The sequence below is a fragment of the Natator depressus genome, chromosome 8, assembly GCF_965152275.1.
Source record: "Natator depressus isolate rNatDep1 chromosome 8, rNatDep2.hap1, whole genome shotgun sequence".
Taxonomy (NCBI): domain Eukaryota; kingdom Metazoa; phylum Chordata; order Testudines; family Cheloniidae; genus Natator; species Natator depressus.
The window spans coordinates 43469819-43489408 of NC_134241.1; the positions used below are offsets into that span (position 1 = coordinate 43469819).

Below are 19590 nucleotides of genomic sequence, written 5' to 3' on the forward strand. Positions count from 1 at the left end.
GGGGTGGGGGTGGAGCAGGGGTGGAGCCATGGGGAAGAGGCGGAGCAGGGGCTGGAGCAGTATGCAGCTGCTTACTTTGTGTATGGGTAGGGACGGCCCTGGCAGCGTTGTCATAGCCATGCTGGTCCTTAGGTATTAAAGAGACAAGGTGGGGGAGGGAATGTATTTTATTGGACCAATTTCTGTGGGTGAAAGAGCAGCTTTGGAGCTACACAGAGCTCTTCTTCAGGTCTGGGAAACATATTTCCAGCCTCACAACTAAATGCAAGGTGAAACGGATTGTTTAGAATAGATAGCACATATTGCAAGGGACCATTCAAGGTGGAGTGGCCTGTTAACACCTCTGCAATCATAGGACAAAAAACAGGAGGGTTAGTGTCCAGTGTGTCTGTTCAATCCATGATTTTTAGGCTTTGTCTACACTAGCACTTTTGTCCGTCAGGGGTTTGAAGCCTCTCCCCCCCACCGCCCCCAACTGACATAAGTTGCACCACCAAAATGCCAGCGTGGACAGCGCTTCACTGGTGGGAAACGCTCTCCGAATGACAAAGCTACTGCCCTTCGTTGGGGGTGGTTTTATTTTGTTGCCGGGAGAGCTCTCTCCCGGCAACAAAGAGCAGCTACACGTTGAACCTTACACTGATGCAGGTGTAGCAGCACAGCTGCGCTGTTGTAAGGTGCGCAGCGTAGACAGCCATAGAGTCTGTGTAGCACAGTTATGAATTTAAGCTCCCAGGCTCGTCTTTTGAAAGCGTTGTGCAGGTTTCCTTTGAGGATGAGGACTGAGAGGTCAGAGTGATCACTCTGTGAGATGAGTTCACCCACCGGTGATGTGATATTTTTGTCTTTTATCGCTTTCCTTTGCGAGTTCATTTGACAGTGCAGTGATTGTCTGGTTTCACCCACAGAGTTACTGGGGCATTCAGTGAGGTGGATGAGGTACACCACCAACCCCCCCCCCCTTTTTGTCCTATGACAGCAAAGGTGTTAGCAGGTCATTTCACCTTAAATGGTCCCTTACAATATATACTAACCGCCTATGCTAAACAATCTGTTACACCTTGTATTTAGCTGTGACACCTTTCCCAGACCTGAGGGTGTGGCTCAAAAGCTTGCTCTCACCACCAGAAGTTGGTGCAATACAAGATATTACCACACTGCATCCGATGAAGTTAGCTGTAGCTCACGAAAGCTCATGCTCAAATAAATTGGTTAGTCTCTAAGGTGCCACAAGTACTCCTTTTCTTTTTGCGAATACAGACTAACACGGCTGTCACTCTGAAACGCCATTTAATGGCATTTCTCTGGATGTAACGCAATAACTTTGATCAGATGTGGCATTTAAATTCCAAAATTTCAAGGCATATTCTAAGTATCAGTGGGCTGAAGCCTACTGATTTTGGTGAAAATCAGAAAGCCAAAAGGGGAGAAATGGCACAGGGTCCCCCTGGTATCTGGTTAGCAAAGCTAGCAGGTTCAGGCACCTCTGAAAGTGCTGGCTAAGGGCAGCCACTAGCACGTTTCAGCACAATACCCTTTATCTCCAACCAGCCCATCTTCCCCAGACAGTTTAAAAATACTGACCTCCTGAAAGAGAAGAGGAGAAACAAGAAGAATGTGGGGAGGTGCGGAAAGAGCCTCAGGCATGGGGGAAAGGGGAACACAGAATCCCTGGTGGTGGTAGTGGGGGGACGGGATGACAGTGCGGGATCCTGGTATGGAGCATAGAGGTCAACCCCTGGCATATGTGCATGTGGGAAAAGGGGGCACAGAGATCACCTGGCATAAGGGCGTGGGAGGGCTGCAGGGAGTCTCTGAAACAGGGGGATGGGAAGTTGTATCCCTCCATTCCCACCCCCCACAAACTCCCTGGGTGGCGGGAATGGAGGGATACAGGACCCCTGGGGTGTGCTATAAGCTTGGCCTACAGAACCAACAAAGCATGCAGAGCTCTAGTTAAGGTTGCAAGACAGTTTCCCATGTTAACATGTGCAGAATTTGCCAGACGTCCACATTTTGGGGTAAAATCTCTCTGGCTTGGGCCCTGCCTACATAGAAGTTGCACCAGTTTAGCATATAGCACTTTAGAAAACAGATTTAGTTAAGCCAGTGCAAACCCCTGGCTGGGACACTTATTAGGTCATGTCTACACTAGCGAGTTTACATTGGCACAGCTGTATCGATGCAGCTGCCCCCACTGTAAGATTGCTGCTCATGTAGCCGCTCTATGCTGGCAGGAGAGCGCTCTCCCATCATCATAAAACCACCGGGCAGTAGCAGCTCTCCTGCCAACATAGCTTGCGCACACTACCACTTATGCCAGCAAAACTTATGTCGCTCAGGGGTGTGTTTTTTCATAACCCCGACTGACATAACTTTTGTTGGCATATGTGGTAATGTAGATATGGCCTTCGTTTAAAACTGGTTCTCTCTGTATATTTGTCAGTATGAGCCAGGTTTAACAATCAGCATAACATATCCACAATGGTGCTGGTTTAAAACCTTCCCTTTAATAAAACCCACCCTCCCCACAGGTTTAAAGTTTGAATACAATTCTTCAAGCCATTTGAGTCATGGGTGAGGGGTAAAACAGTCCTTCCCAGCATGACAAACCTTAACCTGCCTTTTTTGAACCGGGTTATTTATATTGCAACTGACTATGGTAGGAAAGCTGGCGTCAACTATCACTGATTTGCACAGTTTGGGCAAAAAAATTTAACGAAAAGAAAAATCACTCCATATGCTCTGTGGTCAATTACTAAGGCTGTGTCTGTGCTAGGGATGTGCACAAGCACAAGCCCCAGTTCAAGGCCTGGCTGCAGACCACAGAAATCCCTATAGTAAACCTGGCCTAAGATATTCAGCAGAGCCTACTGAAATCCCAGTGTAGTCTTTTTGCCAAGTTTAACACTCTAGGGTGAAGGCTCCAGGACACTTTGCAAAGGAGAAACTAATTGTTTCACTGGCAAACCCCCAAAACTCACCCAAAAAGCCTTAATGTCAGAATCAAGAAAATCCCGGCAGATCCTGGCTGCAAAGTTGTCTGGTCATTTTGTTAAGAACATTTTAGAGCTGAGTGTTTTTTCCTGCTATGAAGAAATATGCAATGCAAACTGATGTGCTGCTGGAACCACCACTGAAAAGCTGTCTCCAGCTGATCCCCTTCTCAAGCACCTGCCTGGGGCTGGAACTTTGAAGCCCAAGTAAGAGCTGGTCTCTACACAAACATGCACCAAACTCACTTCTATTTCATACCTGATATTTTAGAACAAGTCTATGAGCAAGTCTACACTACAAAATGAAGCTGACCTAAATTACGTTGACATAGAGCCACTGTAGCAGTTGAATCGGTTGTACACGTCCACACTACACTCCTTGTGTTGGCAGTGTGTGTCCTAACCAGCACTTGCACTGATTTAACTGCCAGTGTGAGGCACTGTGGAATGGTTTCTCAAAGGCAGCAACAGGCAATGTAAGTAACGCAGCATCTACACTGACACTGTCGACCTCACTACGTCAACTTAAGAGCTACGCCTCTCACAGAAGTGAAGTTATTCAGTTGGTAAAGTGGAAGTTATATCGGTGGGAGTTACGTTTTAGTGTAGACGCTTACAGAGTTAGGTCGACGTAGGCAGCCTTACATTGACCTAACTCTGTTGTGTAGACAAGGCCTGTGTGGCTGCTCATTTAGGATTAAGAATGTTCTGTTTTAATGGACATGGTTAATTCCAAGTAAATTAGCTACACTGGCGTATGTTTGTATGTAGCCCAGCCCCACAACGACGTTAAGGTGAACTCTAAAAGCAGCACCTGTGCTCTTTATTGCTGCTGCCTGGTGTGAATGGCCTGCTTTCACAGACGGGTGTTCTACATTTGACGTTAGGTGCAAGCACATGCACTCGCACCCCCACTTCCCACCTCATCCCCCACTAATACATTTGCCTGGAGCGAATTGGGAACTCCTAATGGATGCAATCTGAAAAATGTGCTGCCTCCCAGGGGCCTGCTCCATATTGCCGCCCCCTGGTGTAGGCTCTCCCTCCCGTCCCCTCCTCCCTCCTTCAGAGGCCCAGGACATGGCTGGTGCAGCCAAATTAGTGCAGCTTCTCTAGACATTAACAGGTCTGTGCTAGAGTCGGGTATCTCATGGCCTTTCAGGGCTACAAACGGGAGCTTGTTTGTTCCCCCAACAGGGCCCGGTGCTCCTGTCCAGCTCTACAGAGGGCCCAAAGAGTCAGGCTGATGCAGTAACACTAAAACTATCATTTTTCATGTGTTCTGACAGATCAGCTTTAGTCTCTCCTGCCCTATGAGCCCTGCACAGTTGGACTCAGAGGCCAAGATATTTTCCTCCTGGGAAAGTATGACCTAGGCACCCATTGGTGCCAACTGGCAGAGGGTCCGGGGGTGCATAGGGGTTTACAGGGATCCCCAGGGTTGGGTATCTGCCTAATAGTTCACCGAAGGGTGGCATGTGAGATCGCTACTGAGAGCCAGTAGCCCACTGGTTGCCATAATCATTGTGAAATGTGTGTATGGATAATGGTAAAGGAGCTATGTATCTATACTGAAAATTATGCTCTCAAGGTCTTGGAGTTGAGGCAGGTCACCAGGAGGTGCCAGACTGTGGAGATAATTCCTTTCAGGCAGGCAGTAACAGGCCTCCTCCGCCATCTGACCATTTGTGTGTGTATGCCACACACTGTAGGCTTATTTGCACACTGAACCAGGTGCCAAGTTAGAAATTGCAAAACCTAGAGGAAGGAACAAATAGCAGGAGGATGTCCTATTGACAAACACAGACATCGGATTGGTCTGGTATATCTTGAAGCACAAAGGGACACACTGAATAGTTCAGAGGAGGCAAACTGACAAACATGCTTGTCTAGGTAAAAGGGGATGACAGCCATGCCTGGCTGTAAAGCGCTGCAAGGATTTGGAGTGAGTAATACTCTGCAAGACACGAGTCTCTTGTTCATTAAGTCTAGGCTCTAGAATGCATGTTATGATTTTATTGTATATGTAAAAGACAGTTACCTTTTCCATAACTGGTGTTCTTCGAGATGTGCTGCTCATGTCTATTCCACAATAGATGTGTGTGCTCTCCACATGCAGTGGTGCTGGAAGTTTTCCCCCTAGCTGTACCTGTAGGGGGGAGCGCCCCCCCCGTGACCCCTGGAGCGGCACCTGCCTGGAGCAGTATAAGGAGGGCTGCGCTCCCCCCACCCTCAGTTCCTTCTTGCCAGACAACTCTGACAGAGGGGAAGGAGGGTGGGATGTGAAATAGACATGAGCAACACATCTCGAAGAACACCAGTCACGGAAAAGGTAACTGTCTTTTCTTCTTAGAGTGATTGCTCATGTGTATTCCACAATAGGTGATTCCAAGCTAAATCTGTTGGAGGGGGGTAGGAGTTCACAAGTTCTCGGGACGGAGTACTACCCTGCCGACCCCGGCATCATCCCTGGCCTGGGAGACGATCGCATAGTGTGAGGTGAACATGTGAACCGAAGACCCCGTGGCGGCCCTACAAATGTCCTGGATGGGGACGTGGGCCACGAAGGCAGCTGGCCTGACCAGGACAGGGGAAAGGCATCGGAGATAGCGCCCCTCCCTAGGCCCCCCTGGAGCAGAACCCGGGCCATCGTCAGTTCTGCTGGGTTGCAAATAGGTCCACCTGGGGAGTACCCCACCTTCGGAAGAGCTGGTGAGCCACTTCTGGGGGCAGAGACCACTCATGCTGAGAGGAATAATCCCTGCTCAAGAGATCCACCCTCACATTCTGGGCGCTCGGCAGGGGAAAGGCTTTTAGGTAGATGTCGTGGGCTATACAGAAGTCCCACAGATGTAGGGCTTCGTGGCAGAGGGCAGAGGATTGGGCCCCGCCTTGTCTGTTGATATAGAACATCGAGGCTGTGTTGTCCGTGACGACCCTGACTATCTGGCCCTCCAGGTGTGAGCAGAAGACCATACACGCCAGTCACACCGCCTTGAGTTCCTTGACGTTTATATGACGGGGTAGGTCTTGTATTGACCACAGGCCTTGGGTCTGAAAGTTCACCACATGGGCCCCGCAACCCAGGTCCGACGCGTCGGACACCAGCTCCAATGATGGGGCCCTGTCCCTGAATGGGACCCCTTGGAGCATGTTGTTTGGGACGGACCACCACCGCAGGGAGGTGATCACCGAGTTCGGTACAGTGAGGACTTTGTCCATTCTGTCCATGGCCTGGGAGAACTGTGAGGCCAGCCACAGCTGGAGGGGCCTCATTCTGAGTCTGGCGTGACAGACCACATATGTGCACGCAGACATGTGACCCAGCAGGTGCAGGCAAATCCTGGCTGTCGTCACGGGGAACCTTGTGACTGAATCAATGAGTCCTTTCAGGGTCTCAAACCTGTCTGGTGGGGGAGAGGCCCTGGCCGACACTGTGTCCAGTAGCGCCCTGCTAAACTCTATGTGTTGGACCGGGACTAACGTGGACTTGGTATTGTTTATCAACAGGCCCAGGGCAGTACATGTGGACAGGAGGAGTGCCACATGATCCCTCACCTGTTACCTGGAGGTGCCTTTGACTAGCCAGTCGTCCAGATATGGGAATATTTGAACCCCCCGCCATCTGAGGTAGGCCGCTACCACCGCCATACACTTTGTAAAGTGGAACGCCTTGGGCATTGCCTCTAAAGCTCCTAGGTCCAGGAGCTGCCCCACCTCCTACTTGAGCAGGGCCTTGTGAGAGGGGTCCCCCGGAAGGGACGGGGTGGTTGGGCGGGGAGGAGGTAAACTGAAGGGTGTAACCTCAGGAGATGGTGCTGAGGACCTACTGGTCCGAGGTGAGCCACGACCATTCCGGGAGAGAAGTACACAACCGATTGGAGAAAAGGAGCTTTACTGGGGATAGGTCCCTGCTGAGAACTGGCAGGGTACCCCCGAGCATCCCGTCAAAAGCACCTTTTGCCCGCCTGCTTGTTCTTAGAAGATCCAGGCTGGGGCCAGGCCGGGATTGCCGCTGCGGGCGCTTTCTATAGTCCCGCTGCTTTTTGTGGGCGGCCTTGTACTTCGGGAGGGCGGCCTAGGCAGGAGCCTGCTGCAGCTTGAACTTGGGTTTTGCCGGAGGAGGGACATAGAGGCCCAAGGTCTGGAGAGTTGTGCATGAGTCTTTCATGCCATGCAGCCGTGTGTCTGTTTCCTCAGCAAACAGAGCCTTCCCATTGAAAGGGAGATCCTGCATTGACGACTGCGCTTCGCTGGAGAACCCAGAGAGCAGAAGCCATGATGCTTGTCTCACAGATGCTGCCGAGGCCATGGACTGCACGGCAGTGTCTACTGCATCCGAAGCGGCCTGCAAGGATGCCTTTGTGGCCGCAGTCCCTTCCTCCACGAGCACCTTAAACTCCTTCTTATCGTGCTCCCGGAGGGAGTCCTCAAACTTGGGGATTCCCAGAGGTTAAACTTGTAGTGACCCAGGAGAGCCTGATGGTTTGCTACTCATAGCTGAAAGCTTGACGACGAATAAACTTTTCTTCCGAAAGTATCCAGCCTCTGAGAGTCTTTGTTCTTGGAGGTCGGGGCTGGTTGCCCCTGCCGCTCCCTGTGGTTGACTGACTCGACCACCAAGGAGTTGGGTGCCAGGTGGGTATACAGATACTCGTGTCCCTTCGTGGATACAAAGTACTTGCGCTCCGCCTTTTTAGAGATGGGAGCCAACGAGGCGGGTGTTTACCACAGGGCATTTGAAATTCTTGCCACCCCTTCATGGAGTGGCAAGGCCATCCTGCCTGGTGCTGAAGGGACAGCACATTGAACAGGGAGTCTGAGGACCTCAGCCTGGAGGTGGAGGCTTGCTGCCACCCTTTTTAGGTCTTGGTGAGCCAGGTAGTCCTCCTATGGGACGGAGGGGGGGCGGGGCCTCAATCAGCTCCTCCGGATGGGACGAAGCGGGTGCGGTGCTTTGGGTGTCGTCCGGCACCGGCGGATCCACCACCTGGTGTGACTAAGTTCCTCCTCTACCTTGGTGGGTCTTGTGCTTATTGGTGGATTTGCTCGCCTTGCAGCTTCGCGGCAGCCCTCAGTTTGGCCATTTTCGTGAACCCACAGTCCAGGTCAACTCCTCCTGTGTCTGACCAGGAGTTGGGAGGTTTGGGGGGAATCCAGTCCCGCCCTCTACTCCGGGTCCCAGCCCAGGGCCCTAGGGAATGCAGCTGTCTAGAGTGCCTCCTGGAACAGCTGTGCGACAGCTGCAACTACCTGGGCTACTTCCCCATGGCCTCCTCCCAACACCTTCTTTATCCTCACCATAGGACCTTCCTCCTGGTGTCTGATAATGCTTGTACTCCTCACTCACAGCTCCTAGCGCCTCTTGCTCCCAGCTCCTCACATGCACACCACAAACTGAAGTGAGCTCCTTTTTAAAACTCAGGTGCCCTGATTATCTTGCCTTCATTGATTCTAACAGCTTCTTGATTGGCTGCAGGTGTTCTAATCAGCCTGTCTTAATTGTCTCCAGAAGGTTCCTGATTGTTCTGGAACCTTCCCTGTTACCTTACCCAGGGAAAAGGGACCTACTTAGCCTGGGGCTAATATATCTGCCTTTTATTACTCTCCTGTAGCCATCTGGCCCGACCCTGTCACACTGGGTCAGACTCCAGGCACAGTACCGAGGACACAGATCCCACCAACCTTTTTTCTGGCGGTCTAAAGATGGACACCGACTGTGCTTCTGAGGCCCTGGACACTGAGTGAGCCTGCATCGGGGCTGTGCCGGAGGTCACGGTGCCCACTGGTACCACTGCGCCGGCCACGATGCTTGGTCCCACTGCGCTTGCTGCAGCACCAGCGGGGCTGGCTGTTCGGGCTGGCTAGCTTGGCCTGTAGATGGGCGGCTGTGAGGGGAGGCCAGGCTGGCAAATGATCCACTGCTGCCTTTGGACCGGGAGTATTGGCGGTGCTGGGACCTACATCGGCCACGGGACTGCCATCTCGACATGGAGGAGCGGCGCCAACGGTAGTAGCTGCTCTGCGAACAGCCTCGACGGGTGGACCCGCGTTGGCAAGATGCTGGCTATCAATGCCCGGGGCTATGGTGCCTTGGCGGAGACTTGGAACAGGAGTCTGAGCGGGAAAGGCGTCGACGATCATGCCACGACCGACTGCGGTATCTCCTGCAAGACGAGGACAGATGGCGACGTCCGCCATGGTCCCGTTGATGTTCGCTTTGCAAAGACTGCGAGTCCTGGTCGGACGGCACCCATCTGGACAGTGCTGGGAGTCCCGGTCGGACAGCACCCATCCGGACAGTCTGGCCAGCGTGGAGGGTGATCCACATGAACCGAGCCCTGAACGGTCGCTGGATGGTGAGCTGTGTCGGGAACGTTCCTTCGACCGAGACCGGTACCAGGCCGGTTGCGACTGTGGTGATCCCAGCGGCGGCTTGCCTCTGGAACATGGGGCCGACATCAGCGGAGCTCCGGGCACTGGCATGGACATGATGTCCCTGGCTGCCTGGAGGGCTTCGGGCGTAGATGGCATCTGGACATCCGGAGAGGCCTGCTCTGAAGGGGCCGGGCTACTCCGCTCAACGTGAGTCGGAGGCCTAGGGCCTGATGGGGATCAAGGACTACCCGACATGGGCCTAGCTTCTGTCCCAGACTTCCCTCAGCACCGTTGTGAAGAGGGAGTCTTTCCGGTCCTCTTGGCGTGCCCCGTGGATGGGAAGTAGTGCCCACTGCACGATGGTACTGGAGGGTCTCCGCGTACTGACGCCACGGTGCCGGGTACCGGTTCGGAGGGCATGCCGGGGTCGGGGTCAGTGCCGACTCCATCAGGATGGCCCGGAGCCTAATGTCCTTTTCTTTTTTAGTCCAGGGCATAAAAGACTTGTAGAGCTTGCACCTTTTGCCGATATGGGTTTCTCCCAAGCAGTGCAGACAATCCGCATGCAGGTCGCTCCTTGGCATAGAGTGCCTACAAGAGCCGCACGACTTAAAGCCTGGGGCGCGGGGCATGCCCTGGCCCGGGTTCAATGACTAACTAAACTAACTAAATTAGCTAACTGACTACAGGTACTACTGAACAAATGAAGAGTTCTGGGGACAAGCCGCAGCAAAGCTGGAGCTGAGCAGTTTCGATGCACCTCCACTGGTGGCAAGAAGGAACTGAGGGTGGGGGGAGCGCAGCCCCCCCTTTTTCCATGCTAGACAGACGCTGCAGGGGGGCACTCCCCCTTACGGGTACTGCTAGGGGAAAAACTTCTGGCACTGGTGCACGTGGCGAGCACGCACACCTATTGTGGTATACACATGAGCAATCACTCGAAGAACCCTTTTTTCCAATATTTCTACTTGCATCTCCATCCTTTGTTAAATAAAAGTATACTTGCTTTCACTATAACCCTGTCTAAGTGCTGTGTGAAACGGGGTGGTGAACTGAGGTGGAACTGGTAAACGGGGGTGTACTGTTCCTTTGAGACAGGGAATCTGTGAATGCTGCGAGTGTCCAATGGAGCAGTTGCTGGACACTACAGGTAGACGCTCAGAGAACGCAGGAGTGTGCCAATTGCTAACCTGCAGAGCGACAGTGGGGCCTCCGAGGCCCAGAGGGCAGGGCTGGTGCTGCCCAGGATCAGTGGAGTTGGGGAGCTGATCCCTGGCAGATACAGACTTTGCTTCCTCACACTAAAGCCACATGGTAGCAAGGTGCCTCACAGCCCTGGGTACCCAAGGAAGCGCCACAGAAAGTCCCGTGGGAATAGCCGGGGGAAGTCTGAGGATCCTCTTGTAGGCCTCCTCCCAGAGTGTCCCAATGGGGATGGTTTGTCCTCTGCAGAAGAAACCAAAACCTGGTAGAGCTAAGGGGATATACAGGAGAACAAAGCCATCCACCTTAAGATCGTGGGCCTCTGTGGTGCTCCAGCGCCCAGCATCCTGGCCACAGATGACCCTCAAACCCTGAGATGGGCACAGGGAGCTGCAGAGAATAAATACAGCCTGCTGTTGTATTATTTTTGACTAATATTCACGTCTTCTCCCCACCTGTTTCCCTCACTCCATCTGTCCTAGGCCTCCTGAACTCACTCCCTTGGACCTTGCGGAGAAGCCTCCAGAGGGATGGGGTGGGGTGGGATGGTGCCAAGTACATGGCAGAGTCCTGCGGTGTAGGAAAGACAGCCACATATGTAGGGTTCCCTCCATGCACAGGTCTAGGGCCAATCCAGACCATGGTAACAAGGCATGTGGCTTTACTGGTGGAGGGATACAAGAAACAGTCGCAGCAATTTAGCAGACTAAAACAATCCTAAGGTAACAGTGTGTATCAGGGCGGCGATGTACAGAGGATATTGGTAGCTGTTTGTACATCCCAAGCTCATATTGCTAATTGCTTGGGCTGAAACTTTCAATGCCAGGTGTCCGATTTGAGGGGGGGCGGGGGGGTTTCAGCCAAAATGGCTCAACGGTTTCAGAGAATAAGGTTAGGACGTTCCGGCAACTTTCTTTAAAGAGCTCTAGCACCCCCACGCTTTGGAAAAGGGACTAAAAATTAGTAGGGGTTGGCTTTTGTATCAGGGAGGTACCATTTGCTTTTCCCATGAAAATCCGCTCAAATTTGACCAAGTTAGAAGCCTTTGAAAATTGCAGTTTGCTCAAAGAATTCTTAGATTTTTAACTGCTAAATTTCCTGAACTTTCTATCTGCACTGAGCATGCTCCAGCTCAAAGGTGAGCAGGACTATCCCTGGAGCTGCAGCTCTGGACTATGCCAGGTCTGGGCTCCTGAACTGAGAGCAGATGACCGCTTGCTGAGCCCAGGCAGCATGGAGGAGGAAGCTGCCTGATTTGAGTGCAGAGGGGACCTGGAGTAGATTGGGACAAGGAGCCTGTCAAGCTGAGAAAGGAGACTGGGAGCCAGGGAGGGAAACTAGATGGGGGTTGGACATTGTGAGCAAGACCAAGATAACAAGACGACCACAGGGAGAGTTGGACAGGAGAAAGGGGGAGGAGACAGATCTGACGAGGAGCCAGTGTGCTGGGGGAGAACTGGTATGGCGGGGCAAAGACTTGAACAAGAAGCTGGAGTGGAGGGGACTGAGTCTGAGCAGTGCTCACATGCTATTTTTTCCACAAAACCCCGGCTTCATTCAGTGCACCGGAGGGCCTGCTCTGGGGATGAATTAGAGCTGTGTAGCGAAGGAGGCTGTTATCTATAGCACCCCTGCTCCATTTGTTGCAGAATTTGGAAGGAGTGTAGTGAATGAGGCAGGGGGTTGTAGGAAGAGAAAGGACAGTCTCATGGTTAAGGCAGTCAAACGCTGCCCTGGAGAACTGGATTCTATCCCTGCCCCTGCCACCGAGTACTATATGATGCTGCACAAGTCACTTAAACCAGACTTTCCATAGGTGATCACTAATTGTGAGTTCCTCATTTTCTGGGGCCCAACTTAAAACCATGAGCTCTGATTTGCGGAAGTGCTGAGCACTCACAGCTGCAGATGAAGTCAATGGGAGATGTGCTTGCAACATATAAAGTGCTATATAATGCCAAATACTCTGAAAAAGTCAGATCCTGGGCATTTCAAATTGGGCACCTAAAATTAGTGGATACTTCAGATGTTAATCTCTGTGCCTCGATTCTCCATCTGTAAAATGGGGACAATACCCCCTCACCTTACAGGGGTGTCATGAAGATTAATCTATGTTTGTGAAACACTCAGATACTACTGGTGACAAGCATCATAGAAAAGCCAACTTGGAAATGAGTAATTCTGTCATCAGTGCAGGGTTTGAATAGTGTGCAGTTCATAAAGCCTGAGGCCTCACACTGAACACCCAGGAGTAAAATATTGAATAGCTGTCCATCCTGTGCACTGAATAAGGCAGATCCTGTGGACAAAATAGTATGTGATCATGTAATTAAAGACCATCAATCCAGACCCACAAGGGGCTGAATTAAGGTTGCACGGAGCTCCCTAATTCCATTTGAGTGCTTGCTTATGTAACCCTAACTGTTCTTTTCATGTAGTTCTTGCATGTGTGACAATTTTAGCGAATATCCTCCACTCCTATTTCTGTTGGAGGACTGCAATGAGATTGTGACAGCACAACAGGCTGCTAGAATCTGAGCTGCTGTTCTCCAAGTGCATAAGTGGCTTACAGATTTAATCAGGAAACAAACTCTGAACCTTACTATGTATGTCAAATGAACCCAGGCACTGAATTCAAGTTTACACTGATGTTGCACGTTTTTTTTAGTGGTTGTCTACACCAAAATTTTTCCAGTTATACCAGCATAAACACCCCATGTGAACATACTTATTCTGGGATAAGAGTGGATTTTTTCTGCTGAACTTAAATCACTTCCAAAGCGACATAAACGAAGCCAGAAAAAAGGCCCTTTTATACCAGAATAGTGCATCCACATGGGGAGTTTAGCGCTTTAAATTCACACCCTACCTTATACTGCCATAACTTTCGCCCTGTCAACAAGCCCTAACATGCCATGATTGCTAACTCTGACCTTGTGCGACTAAACCTATGCATTCCTGCATTCCTATAACGTAGCTCCAATCTGGAATGCTACAGACGGCAATGAAAAGCAGACAAAGGTTCTATTACCTGATGTTGCTGAGGACTGTTCCACTATTCCAACCTTTACCACCTAGAATGGAAAACACAATTGAGTTTATATGTATTGGTCAGCTCCATCACTTGAAAAACTGTAAGCCAGAGGCTCAGTCTCACAAATCGCTTTCCCATCACTCTGGTGATGCAAAAGGGCCAGAAAGACGGCTCGAGTGGGCAGTGGAGTACTCTACTGGTGATAGAAATCCCCGTCTGGCATACAACCAGCTATACCAACTTAACAACAGTCTGGGGTGACCAGGCAGCAAGTGTGAAAAATCTGAACAGGGGGTGGGGGAGTAATAGGAGCCTATATAAGAAAAAGACCCCAAAATCAGGACATCTGGTCACCCTACAACAGTCCCCTGTCCCCCTGTAAAGGGGGTATGGAACCTTGGGATCCTTATCAGCCAGTGTAACTTGAATCAACCCTGAGACTGCTCAAACTTATACCAGAGACCATACCGGTCCCCTACTACCCCTAGGAATAGGAATGGGAGCAGAAAGACAATAGAAAACCATTTTTGGCTACACCACTTCAACTACCATTGAAATGCAGTCACATCTGGGGTGCAACACAGTTTCTGTTTAACACTTTACCCCAACACTATGAGATAGCCAGGAAGAAAACAGGTTTCAGAGTAGCAGCCGTGTTAGTCTGTATTCGCAAAAAGAAAAGGAGTATTTGTGGCACCTTAGAGACTAACCAATTTATTTGAGCATAAGCTTTCGTGAGCTACAGCTCACTTCATCGGATGCATGTATCCAATGAAGTGAGCTGTAGCTCACGAAAGCTTATGCTCAAATAAATTGGTTAGTCTCTAAGGTGCCATAAGTACTCCTTTTCTTTTAGGAAGAAAACAGTATCTAAATCAGGGATCTCAAACTCAAACCACCACAAGGGCTACATGAGGACTAGTACATTGGCCCGAGAGCCGCATCACTGAAACCTTTTCATACAACGATACAAAAGTATAGTCAAAAATGAAAAAAATGAAGAGTAATATAGTATGCGATTAAAAGTCAATGTACTAACTTTTTAAAAACTAATGTGAAGAGGGGTTTTAATAAAATATAAACACTCAGTAATGCACCTCACTCAAACAACATGCGTTTACTTTTAGAATTAGTTCGGTTAAAGCCCCCCCATGGCCCCGCCCCCACTCCACCCCTTCCATGAGGCCCCACCCCTTCCCCAAATCCTGGCCCTGGCCCTGCCTCTTCTCCACCTCCTCCCCTGAGTGCGCCACGTCCCCGCTCCTGGGAGCTTGGCTGCTGGAGTCTACGCCTATGGCGGGCTGCAGGAAATAACTCTGCGGGCCGCAAGTTTGAGACCCTTGATTTAAATGATAATTTTCTAACACTAGAATTAACGCAACCAACACCGGTTAATTCTACAGTAGACCTCTCATTCTGATGGATAAAGATGAATTGATCACTGAACTAAGAATCAGTGGTTACTTAAGTGCAAGTGAACATGATCTGATTTGCAATTCCACAATCATGTAAGGTGGTTGCACTGACTAAAGAATCCTGGTTTAGCGGGGAAGTGAAAGCAGCAACACAAAATAAAGAAAGTATAACAAATGGGGAAAAGGAAAAGTTAACAGCAATAAATATGAATCAGAAGTTATGAAATGCAATATAAGATAAAGAAAGCTAAAGATATCAATGAAAAAAATCTAAGGTTAAGGACAATGTTTTTTAAATGTATCAGGAATTTATCACTAGGCAAGATGATAAAACTGTCTGATACAGACAAGGCAGAAGAAGCATTCAATAACTATTCCTGCTCTGTATTTGGAAAGAAGCCAGGTGCTGTGTTCATATACAGTGAAAAAACACTTTCCAATCAAATATTAATTAAGGAGGCTGTTAAACAGTGTCTTCCAAAGTTAAAAATGTTTAAAAATCAGCAGGGCAGTATAACTTGTATCCAACAGTTTTAAAAGATTTGGCCAAGGAACAAAATGAACACTCAATGCTCATTTTAAATAAACTTGAACTCTAGGGAAGTTCCAGAGGAAGAAAGGTAGTGTTGTGCCAATATTTATAACGGGTAAATGGGGTAATCTGTGTAACTACAGGCCAATTAGCTTGACATCAATGCTGGGCACCAATAATAGAATGGTTAAATAAGGCAATCAGTAAAGAATTAAAGATGGTAGCAGAATTAAATACCAGTTAAGTTTTATGAAAAACAGGCCTTTTCAAACAAACTTGGTATTGTTTCTTGATGAAGCTAAGAATTTGGTTTGAGAGAGTTGCGTTGACATAACGTTCTTGGACTTCTGTAGCTTAGTACCACACACCACTGATTTAAAAAAATCAGAAAATCAAGACACCACTGCAACACTGTGGCTAAGAGGGCTAAGAGGGCTAAGATGACCCTTGGATGTATAAGCAGGGGAATGTAGGTGATGTGTAATTACCTCTGTATATAACATTGGCAAAACCATTACTAAAATACTATATCCAGTGCTGATGTCCGACTTCAAAAAGGATATTGACAAACTAAAGAGAGTTCAGAGAAGAGCCACAAGAATGATTTTGAAGCCTGGAAAACCTGCTGTACAGTGAAAAATTAAACCAGTCCAATCTATTTAGCTTAACAAAAAGAAGATTAAGAGGTGACTTGAACATGGTTGAAGTATCTAAATAGTACAGGATTCAAAAGGCTGATCAACCGCAGAAAGTTATTTTGACCAAGTTATGTCACTCGGGGGTATGAAAAATACACACTCTTGAGAGACATAGTTATGCCGACCTATCCCCCAGTGTAGACAGCGCTAGGTCACAGAAAATTGTTCTATCAACCTAGCCACCCCCTCTTGTAAGGTGGATTACCTACACTGACAGGAAAACCCGGCCTGTTGGCATAGGTGGGGTCTCTAATGAAGCTCTGCAGTTGTGCCACCGTAGCATTTCAAGTGGAGACCAGCCCCCAGAGGGATGGATTTACCACAGGAAGGGAAGCACCCTTTCTGTCACTACGGCTGTGATGCTGTACTGTTTCTAGTGCAGACATACCCTAAGATAGAAAAGGGATAAAACGACCCACTTACTGAAAGTGGAAACTTCATAAATTCATACTGGGAAAAGCCACAAGTTTTTGTAGGTAAGGGTGGCAACCCTGCAGCTACTTACAAGAGAACGGCGTGGATTCTCCATCAATTCAGGGCTTTCAAATCAACATTGGATTTCTTTCTAAAAAATTTGTTCTCTGGTTCACCTGCAAGTTATTGAGCTTGATGCAGGAATTGCAGGGGGAAATTCTGTGGCTCATGATCACAATGGTTCCTTGTGGGTTTAATCTATGAAATTGGAAGGGGAAATCAGGACAGCAGTATGTAGTTACCTAAATTTGAGTGTGACCAGGGTCCTGAGGCTAAAGAGTGTGCCGGGGCTAATAAATAAGTGAGTATGTTTCAACTTGGCAGTTTTATAAATGCAAAATAGAAAGTTTTCATCTTTCTCGAGAGAATGTTCTTCATCCATATTTAAAATAGAGAAGCAATGCTAATTTAAAATAAGTCAATGTGAGAACTGCTGAACCAGTATTCTTCAAACTTTATTTGGCAAATTACAATGAGAACTAAATTTAAGTCAAGAGGAGACTCTTATAAAAACCTGAAAAAGTTGTATTTTGTGCAGTGTTCATATCACTTCAAGCCTAACATCTTAGCTCCTCTGCCTTTCATTAGGAGAGCTGAAACACTTCACATAAGGACACACACCCATTAGTCAGCCATGACTCAGAAAAATTCACTGATCCTGGAGCTTGCATGACACTCAGTCATGAGAATACTTGTCATGGAAAAGTCAGTGTAATTCACCTCACAGCCTCAGGGAGATTAGTACCTTAGTTAATAAAGGAGCATATCAACAGTAGAGCTGCAAAGGCAGATTTCCTGGGAAGGCTACATCTTAGGACAGAAAAAGACATGAAGGTGAAAGCAAGGTCAACCTGAACCATAGGTCGGACTTAGGATAAGACCTGCTAAGAGCTCTAAGGTGTTTGGGACTTTGTCACTTATAGCTGGAAGCACTACTGATCTACACAAAACACACAAAAGCTGACTTAAGATGGTCAGAAGGAGGAGGAAGAACAAGTCACCCCCTCATAAAAAGCAAGGGAAGATACTAAAATGCAACAAAAAACCAGAGACGCAGAGACATCTAGTGGCTGAAGAGAAATCAACAAGTCATCCTTTAAGGTTATAATATTAAATGGATTTATACCAGAACCTTGGAGAGGACTGAATAACCTAACCAAGAAAAAAGTAAACCCGAGAAAGGGAAGATTGCTCCATTCCTGTGAAACACGTCAGCAAGAGAATCAGAGCACCAGAAGGGCAGGCAACACAAAAGTTACTATTTCTCTCAGCATGCCTACAATGGCAGGGTAAGGAGAATAGCGACTCATTCACAAAGAATTTAGCCACAGCAGCCAGGAGCCCGGGTCATGGACTAGGACCCCATTGTGCTAGGTGCTGTACATACAGAACAAAAAGATAGCACCTCCTACCCAAAGGAACAGACGTTCTAAGTGCAAGACCATACACAACATCAGTATAGGCAGACAGTGTAGTACAAGTAAACAATGAGACAATATTTGTCAGCATAATAGGCAATGGTCTCTGCACACCAACCGCTTGGCAGCTGTCAAGTTTTTTGTGGGCCTCAGGACCAAGGAGAGTTCTGAGGAGGGAGTCGAAGGTGGAGAAGGAGGTCGGGTTTCAGATGTTCATAGGAGAGCTCTTCCCAGGTGCGAGGGGCAGCATGGGAGAAAGTACAAAGGTGCCAGTGGGAACATCTAACAAGTGGGCATTGGAGGTTGGTATCACGGGCCAATAGAAGAGCACTGACAGCTTGATAGCAAACAAGAGATGATAGGCTGGGAATTGATTGCAAGGCCTAGAAAGTGGAGAAGGGAAGCTTGTATTTGACGTGATAGAGAAGGGGGAGCCAGGGCAAGGATTAAAAAGAGAGGGGGTGACATGGTTAATGATGAGCTAGGAAATAATCTTTGCAGCAATATTCTGAATGGGTAACAGCAGGACAAATGCAATCTTGCCAAGGCCAGAGAGGATGTTGCAGTAAGCAAAATAAGAGATGAGAGCCTGGACAAGAGTTTTAGCTATGTGGATGCATAGGAGAGGCAAGGCTGGATCTTAGAGATGTTATGCAGAAAGAAATGCAAGATTTAGATATAGGCTGGATGTTGGGCCGGAGTCATCCAGCTCTCAGTCACATGGTTTGAACATTAACATACTAGTACTGAGAAAAGTGGAAGGTTAGCAGATTTCATACAAAGTATTCCAAAACCAGAACACTTCATTTCAACAGTTAAGGGAAAACAAGATGACTTGGGTAACTATAGGCCTTTTACCCTGACCTTGATCCTGAGCAAGATCATGGAAAGGCTAACATGGGATGCAATCAGTAAAGAAGTAAAGGATGGTAATTAATGACAGGCAGCTTGATTTAAAGGAAAATAGCTCTTTGTAAAACTTAATTTTTTTGATGAGGTTGTAAATTTGGTTGATAATGGCACATGCATTGAGATAATATATTTGGGCCTCTATAAAGTGTTTGGCTTAGTATCATACAATAACTAGTCCTACTAGTTCAACATATTAAATGGAGCCTCAAAAGAAATTCTATGTGGGAATTGCCACCCCAATGGGCGTGTTTTTAACGTGGTCTGTTCTGATAACCGGGCCTACACATTTAACCTAATTGTGAGCTCAACTGTAGAAAGTGAATGAAAGTTCATGAAAGGTCACAGTAACCTGTAACAAGTGCTGGTGGGAAAAGGTGCAAAAGGGAACAGCCAAAAAGGAATGCTGATCTAACTCCAGGACTGTACCAGGCATAACTTTAACAAGTGTGGGACTGGAAATCAATGAACCAAATTTGGTGTCTTGGAAATTAGGCTTAATGGGTGAACAAAATAATGAGAGGATAGGGTAA

General features: G+C 48.4%; 1 protein-coding gene across 3 annotated transcripts in view; it reads right to left on the reverse strand.

The window, feature by feature from the left end:
- Nucleotides 1-19590, reverse strand: part of PACS2 (phosphofurin acidic cluster sorting protein 2) — a 182922-nt gene that overhangs the window by 21639 nt on the left and 141693 nt on the right. For all 3 annotated transcript variants that reach the window (XM_074960863.1, XM_074960862.1, XM_074960861.1), the window contains one exon: nucleotides 13609-13651. In XM_074960863.1, coding sequence (XP_074816964.1) covers nucleotides 13609-13651 — 43 coding nt within the window. The remainder of the gene's footprint in view (nucleotides 1-13608; nucleotides 13652-19590) is intronic.